The 8288-nt window shown below is 49.1% G+C and overlaps 1 protein-coding gene across 1 annotated transcript; it reads right to left on the bottom strand.

Annotated features, from left to right (window-relative positions):
• Positions 1-820: 820 nt before the first annotated feature.
• LOC149306554 (pentraxin-4-like) lies at positions 821-7165 on the bottom strand. Its single transcript, XM_089540447.1, has 3 exons — positions 6719-7165; positions 3125-3947; positions 821-2672 (listed from the first exon to the last, which is right to left on the bottom strand). Exons 1-3 carry the CDS (start codon positions 6866-6868, stop codon positions 2032-2034), a joined length of 1614 nt encoding a protein of 537 aa, XP_089396573.1. The 5' UTR covers positions 6869-7165; the 3' UTR covers positions 821-2031.
• Positions 7166-8288: the final 1123 nt, after the last annotated feature.

Raw genomic sequence — 8288 nt, 5'->3', positions numbered from 1 at the left:
ATTTATATAAAAACACATTAAAACAACACTTTAAAGAACACTTAAAATCCAATTAGAACAGGAATGTATATATATATATATATGTATATGTGTTACAAACACATATAAGAGAGTAGTCCAGTGCTCCAACCACTCTGCCATGCTACCTATTTTGGAAGCACTGGAAGGGACCCCCAACAAAGAGATCTGTAGTTCACTTTGGCTTTTCCAACAGCCGCCTTGTGCCAAAAGGGCCCGAAATCGGTGCGGATGCTCCAGCCGGCCGATGGGTCTCTATGGACTGGACATCCGCAGCTGGAAAATAGTATTTGAAACGTATACGTTGCAAGAAGCATTGCCATTTGGCCATTTGGCCATTTAAGAGAAAGGAGGCCTCTCTTTTTGGCTAAGGCGCCATGTTTAATGGGATTATTTGAGCATCCGTGGATTTTGGAACCCAACGCCAGCGGATACCAAGGGCCCACTAGAGCCTGATTTCTTACTCCTCTTCTCCCTGGAAGTCTGCCAAAAGGCAGGCAGGAATCAGGAAAAGCAGAACTCAGCAGAAAAGGACATTTGAAAACGCAGTGCAAGAATAGAGGAGATGGATGACTCAGGGTCTCATGCCCCATCATCCTCAGCATCGTGGCTGCTGGTCTTTCCATCCCGGCCTCTTCCTTTCCAGCCACGTGGCCCGCCTTCAAGGGTCGGCGTGGCCTCCTTTCCCTCCTGACCTCTGGGAAGCCAGAAAGCAAACCGGATCAAGAGGCCTGCAGTCTTTCTCCCTTCATGACGCAAGACAAAATAAGGGTGCAATGAAGTCACGGGTTAGGAATAGAGTTACTTTATTGAGGTACTAAAATCGCGTTCCTTCTCCCGGGTTATATATCTCCAAAGCTTGCTTTTTGGCATTTTGAGGAATGCATCGTTTCCAGCAAATGTCCGCATCTTACGCTTTTGCCTCACAAAATCCTAAGAACTGCTATTTTTAAACAGCGACAACAAAAAAGGGGAAAGGATAAACAGGGCTGCAGTTACTGAAACAAGTTCGTTTCGCTTTTGTTGCAAGGAATAGCATTATTTCCCAAAGATGAAAGGAGTTACTTTTAAAAAAGCAAATGGCTCCCAAAATGCTGCAAGTCAAAGCTTGGAGGCAGGATGATGGGGTTGCACTCCATCTCCCAGAATCCTGCAGAGCACAGCTAGCTGGGGGATTCTGGGAATTGGAGTCCAATTATATATAGTCAGCCCTTCTTATCCACAGACATTTTTATCCATGGATTGAAGCATTTGTGGCTTGAAAATATATTTTTAAAAGTACAAATCCCAAATAGCAAACCTTGATTTTGCTGTTTTATATAAGGGTCACCATTTTGCTAGGCACTGAATTGAATGGGACATAATATCCACAGCAAGGGTCCTGGAACCAAGCGTGGAGACCAAGGGCCCACTGTAATAATAATAATAATAATAATAATAATAATAATACCCCATTGTGCATAATGGGACTTGAGCATCCAAGGATTTTGGTATCCACTGAAATTCCGGGAACCAAACCCCAGCAGATACCAAAGGCCCACTGTAGTACTACTACTAGTAGTAGTAATAATAATAATAATAATAATTGTATATAATAAGACTTGAGCATCCACAGATTTTGGTATTCACAGGGGTCCTGGTACCAAAGCCCAGCAAATACCAAGGGTCCACTGTATGTATATGTGTGTGTATATATATACATACATATACATATGATTTGAAATGAACAGTGTTCAGCAATGCGCTTGAGTTCTCCTCATTCTGCTCTTTGCTAGTTGATTCTGCAACACCGAACTGCCTGAACCTCTCAGTCTGCTGGGTCTTTATTACTACTATTATTATACAATTGTATTTTGCAACCAAGATTGCTCCTTCATGGGCCTGACTTTCCTGGGGATTGTGGCCATAGAGTCCTTCCTTCAGCGGGGCCATTGCCATGAGACCTTTCAGGGTTTAAAGACCCCACTAATGATTTGGGCCTGGCCATGGGTTCAGTTTTCAGGCGTGGGGAAATCAAAGGCAGTGTTCAAGGCAGGCACAGTCCACTTTCTCCGCCGATCCGTGGAGAGCGGAGACATTGGCCAGGGTGAGGAGGGGGCCACGTGGCAGGCCATTTCCGACTGCGATGCCGGAGACCTCCCCGGGTGCCAGGATGCGATCCCACAAGGCCAGGCCCGCCAGGAAGCCAACAAACGATTCGGAGGGTTCGAACCCACCACCGAGGCTATCTTGCTCTTGACCCAAGATGAGGGACCCTCCTGGGGGGATCTCATAACCCTTCCGGAAGTGGGAGCCCATGGAGACCACCCTCCGGTCCACATAGAACCAGTAGCGCCCCTGGATGGAGGACCAGAGGACACAGAGGTGGTGCCACTTCCCGTCCAGGATGCGTCCCACGGGCAGCTCCCGGAACGCAGGGTCTCCGATGACAAAATGGACGGCGTTGCGGGGGGCAGCGTCCCGGCCGTGGAGCACCAGCTTGTTGTCATTCTCCTCGGTGGCGTAGGAGAGGATCGTGCCCAGGTATCTGGCCTGGGTGCGCACCCAACTGCAGAGGCTCAGTTCCAACAGCCCTGTGAGGAAGGACGGCCGGAAGGCGGCAAAGTTCTCTGTGGAAGCATTGGGGAAGACCAGCATGGAGCCCACGTTGCAGACTGAGGAAAGACAGACGAGAGAAAAGGAGAAAGTGAGAGAGAAATAATCTCACAAGGCGAGCTAAAACTTCTTACGGACCTTCCATACTGCAGTTATTATTGCACTTTGATTCTGGTTTAACTACCATGCATGCATCCTACAAAATCCTGGACTTCAGCATCCATAGATTTTGGTATCCATTGAAGGTCCTGGAATCAAACCCCAGTGGATACCAAGGGCTAACAACAACAACAACAACAACTCTATTGGATTTAATGGGACTTGAGCATCGATAGATTTAGGTATCCACAGCCAGGATCCTGGAACCAAACCTGACCAGATACCAAGGCCGCACTGTACAAATCCCAGGATTCCATAGTCTGCAGCGATAGCAATTAAAGTGGAATCAAAGTGCTATATCTATCCAGTGTGAAAGAGGCCAAGGACAGAGTTCTGACCCATGGATACCTACTTGTCCCTGGTTTATGAGTGGCTCCTGCCGCCTCCTGCTTTTGGGGGCCTTTCTCAACAGCCAGACTTGGTTGCTTGAGGGCCTGTGCTTCTGGCAGAGAGGACACCCCTGGGTCCGCTGGGGTCTCCTGCATGGAGCCCTTCTGGCCTGGAAGGAACCCATCCTTCAGCTCCTGCTTTTGGGACTGAGCTGCCACCAGACGGATGCTCTCCTGGTGCAGCTTCTTCCTTTGCCGGTGCTTGGCTCTCAGCTTTTTCAGGGTGGGCTGCTGTCCACCCGCTGCCTCCGGACCCTTCTTGGGGTGGTCCTGGCTCAGGAGGTGGGCTGCGGCCAGGTGCCCGGGCAAAAGGACCTCATTGTTGGCAAGACCCGTCTTCATCTGTTGCTCCAGCTCATCCATCTTGCTCCCTTGGGTCTTGAGGGCATCCTGCAAGCCTTCCAGAACCTTCTGCAGGCTTTCCAGCTTGGTCCACGTGGCCTGGCCCTCCTCTTTCTGAGTGGCCACTTCATGGGTCAAATTGGCCAGGAGGGCCTTCTCTTGCTCCTTCTTGGCTTCGTCTTCCTGGCTTCTTCCCTGCAAGGTGTCCTCCAGGGCGGCGATCGCAGAATCCTGCTTTTTGGCTTTGCTCTGCAGCTTCTTCATCCAGGCCTTGACTTGGTGCAACTCCTCTTCCGTGGCAGCGTGGCTGACGTTGGCCATGGCTTCCAGGGCGTCCTGCCGGCTCAGGAGCTGGTCGAATTTGGCATCGATGTTGTAGGAGACGTTGTAATTCCCGGCAATCTCCTGGAGACGGAGGAGGGTGACCTCCTGGAACCGGCGGAACTGGGGAAGAATTGCGGGTCAGAGAAAGGAAAGCAAGCAAACAGAATTAGGAAGTTACAAGAGACCATTCTGCAGAAGGATGAAATACGGGGAGAGAAACCTAGAAAAAGGACAGGAAGTCTTAGAACTTAGAAAATGCTGGCCCCCTTGTTCCCTTCACCTGTGATCATGTAGAATTTGGAACCACTCCTTTCTTTGGATTACAACTCCCACAATCCCCCAGGTTTGGTCCTTTGACCTGTGATAATGAAGAATTAGGAAATTTTCCTTTTTTGGACTGCAATTCCCAGCCTTGTCCCCTTGGATTGTGACCATGGACTAAACCTCCCAGCTTTGTTCCCTTGGACTGTGATAATCTGGAAATGCTTCTTTTTTGTACTATAACTCCCAGAATCCTGGGTGCTGTAATAATAAAAAAGGAACATTTCCATATTCTGGGATAATATGACTAGACTTTGGGATGTTGCTGTATGTGATGCTGAAAATAAGCTCCTGCCCCTGAGCTTGGGGAAGTTACTTTTCCTGGACTATATCTCCCAGGATCCACCCCAATCATTGGGGCCACTGTTCTGAGGCTAATGTGGGCCAGGAGACTTTTGGAGTGACTATAAATAAAAAGTGGCAGGGAGATAGATTTATTTCAACATTATGGGCCATGGGAGCCCCTGTTTAATTCAGATTCTTCCTATGGAAAGGGTCTCCCTTTGGCATAAACTGGGCTTAAATAGCCCCTAAAGTGCATTTGGAAATCTCAGGCTGGGCTTGTAGGGTGATATCTTCTTGCTCTTCCCCATCAGGCTTCTTGGAGCAGATGAGTAAACCCATCTATATTTAGGCTGTGACCATTGCTCCAGCAAAGTGTCCTTATTTATAGGGGTAACTGGAAATCTTTCTTCACTCGCTACCACCCATTAATGTGCTGCCTATATTTCTGACTCGACATCATTTTGGCCATTGTATCTCAATCTGCCAACCTGTCAGTCTCCCCTTGCCCATTTTATCCTATGTTGCTCTCATTGACCTCTGAAGCAGTAGTACTTTTTGGCTGCCTTAGTGGTGTGTATGCATCCATCCTGGATTCAGTCCAAACTTTAAAGGAGCTGTCCAAGGAATGGGAATATTTATTTATGGGGTTTGTATCCCAAAATGGGATTCAAAAGGTGGATAGGACTGGGCACCTTGGATAGCTCCTAAAGTCTGGGCGGAAACTCCATAGACACTCAAAAGCCCCATTATGTATAACTGGGTAGTCAAATGGCAAAACCAAGGTTTGCATCTTGGATTTTCTTTTTAAATCTTTTCAAGCCAGGTAGGGTTGAATCTGTGGATACGGATGTCCGACTGTATCTCTCTTTGCTGGGTTGGTGCCTCCAAGCTAAACTCTCCCCTGGCAGGGATGTTTTCTAGGAGTTAAATATCACAACACCAAATACTCCCACTAAATCTTGAAGAGAAACAGGACCCCATGAGTCACTGTCAGTCTCTGGGAACGGCAGCTCTTATTTCCATTATATTTTGATGGGTGCGTATAGTAAGCATCGCAGACACGATGGCCAAAAGCAGATGGTCTCCTCTGGTGCCGCCCCAAGTCTCCATATTTAACCCAAGGCTCCTGGGATACATGGAAATGTTAAGTTAGCTGGGGTTGCAAGCAGGAATTACTTTCACCTAAACTCTTGGTCCGAACAACCTCAGCTCTTCTTTCCAGAGGGAAAATTCACCTGCCAAAAAATGGAGAATTTAAGCACAGTTGGGGAAAGGATGGGCAGCAAAGGCCAGAAAGGCTGCTTCTGCTTTTGGGAGCTGCAGATGGAGGCTCTTTCTGACTGGAGAAGGCAGCTGTTTCCCAAAAGGTCCCATGGCTTTATTTACCCCTGCCTGATATAGCCAGATGTCAGAGAGAAGGAGACGGCTCAGGGCCCTTGAAGCCCCGACTCCTCCGTCTGCAGACAAGGCTAAGACCCTCTTGGCTCCTTCCAGCTGTCAGCGGCCCAACAACAGACAACGGTCCTATGGAAGGAATGCCAGAATATTTCTGTCTCTGTACCCAAGGATGCCTTTTAGGTCTGGTTTCCACTCTCCCTTCCTTGGGAGGAAGAATGCTTTTTATTGGAGTAACTACAGACTAAACAGAACAGTTCCAGGAAAAGATCTAAAATGATAAAATAATGCAATCAAACTTTAACACCATCATCCCCAAATCCAAAAATCTTCCCAAATTGTCTGCATGGGTGGCTGAGATTGTGACACCTTTGCTTTCTGACGGTTCAGGGAACACAAACGTTGTTTTGTGCACCATACTATTAAGAATGCTGTGTATAAAATGACCTTCAGGCTAGGGGCCAAAAGTGTGTACAAAACATAAATCAATGTCCCGTTTAGACGTGGGTCCCATTGCAAAGCATCTCATGATGTATCTGCAAATATTCCAAAATTGGGGGGAAATCTCCAAAACACTTCACGTCCCAAACATTTTGGATAAGGGAGACTTGTTTTTGTAACTCATTTTTGTTCTCTGTGGCTTAGAAGAGCAAATCCCCATCTTAATTCTAATATATACGCATATATATATATATATATATATATATATATTTGAAATGATAAGCTTGGGAGACTTTCTCATTTAACTGCTTGCTTCTGCTCCAGGTTGAGTTAGCATTATCTGGGCTCCAGAAGACAAGGTCCATCTGGTCACCTGTGGTCATCTCAGGGACCACTGCCCAGTGCGGACTGCCTTCTGGGCCCATCTCAAGGGAATAACCAAAATGTACCTGCTCTTCCAGTCGCCGAAACCTTTCAAAAAACGGCTTTCTTTGCTCCGCAGCCGGCTGGAGAAGGGTTTCCTGGAGGCAAAGGGCAGCCAAAATTAAAAGGACAGCCAGCTTTCGTTGGGAGACCCCTGCCATCCTCAGAGCTGGCATAGACCTTCCAGGTCACACTCCCTCGGGCTGAGGATTGGGAAGATGCGGCCTGGGGTTTGGCTAGGCAGTTCCCTTCGAACTCCCTCTTGTTGGTCAAGTAGCAACTGCTGCTCCTGCTAAGGCTATTGCAACCCCCTCTGCTCCGGTTTCCTCCCACCGAGAAGCTAAAAAGAGACCCTGGTTTGTTCTCAGAATAGATGAGATCCACAGACTTCCCTCTGGCATTCCCAAGAAGCCAAGTTTAGGCCAAAAGCTGGTGCCGGCCAAAGAAAAGCCCCATTTTGGGGGAAGGGAAAGGGAGAGCGTGGGACGGGGCATTTGCCCCAGCGCCCCAAAATTAGGATAGAAGGACCAATAAATTGACCTCCTCCTCCTCCTCCTCTTCTTCTTCTTCTTCTTCTTCTTCTTATTATTATTATTATTATCATGATGATCTTGTAATTATTCTAAGAGGAGTGCTAACTCCACAGGGACTGATGCGCCCCTGGCTGATTCGCCTTTGAGAATGCACGCCTGGGAACAAGGTACCCCTGGGCTAATGCACCCCAACATGGATGCACCTCTGTTCCCCTGGGCCAACTCCCTTCTGGGCTGATGCACCTCTGGACCCCTATAACAATGCATCCTCAGGACCAATGCCCTCCTGAACCCCTGGGCCAACACCCCTGGGCCAATGGACCCTGGGACCCTTGGTCTGAGGAATCTCTGGGCCAATGCACCCCTAAGTCGAGGCACCCCTGGGCCTCTGGGATAATGCATACCTTGACCTCTGGGTAGATAAATGCACCCCTTGTTCAAGGCACCCCTGAGCCCATGTACCCCTGGACTGATGGGTCCCTAGGCAGATGTGCCTCTGGGACCCTGGGCGATGAGTCCCTGTTACTCTGGCCCAATGCACCCCTGGGATAACAAAGGCACCCCTGCCCCCCGATTATTTATTTTGACAGTATTTATACCCCGCACTTTGGCCAAAAAGGCTCTGTCAGAGCGGCTTCCAAATGATTCATTAGACAGTGTCCTGCCCTGAGGTTTGCAGTCTAAAAAGAGAGGACACAAAAGGAGAAGGGAATGGCTCAAGTGTCCAGCAGCCCTTCTCTCCCTCTGAGGCCTGGACCAAGGCGGATGGACCGAGGGAGGGCCCTGCTTCTTAGCCCCTGGTCCAATGCTGCCCTGTGACCACACGCCCCTCGGCCCCTATAGCAATGCCCCACTGGGCCAATGTGCCCCTGTGGCAAGGCCCCACAAGGCCAACATATATACCCTTGGGCCCATGTTCCCCCAGGGCTAAGAGAGGCCTGTGTGGAGGTGTCCCTGGGATAATGCTCCCCTGGGGGCCCTATACACCCCTTGGCTCCCTGGTCCAATGCGCCACTGGGCCTTGGCACCTCTGTGGCAATGCGCCCCATGGGCCCTGGGCCCT

The sequence above is a fragment of the Sceloporus occidentalis genome, unplaced genomic scaffold (assembly GCF_023333645.1).
Source record: "Sceloporus occidentalis isolate IW3139 unplaced genomic scaffold, rSceOcc1.0.p SCAF_10, whole genome shotgun sequence".
In the NCBI taxonomy this organism is placed as follows: domain Eukaryota; kingdom Metazoa; phylum Chordata; class Lepidosauria; order Squamata; family Phrynosomatidae; genus Sceloporus; species Sceloporus occidentalis.
This window is presented reverse-complemented; position numbering and strand designations above follow the sequence as displayed.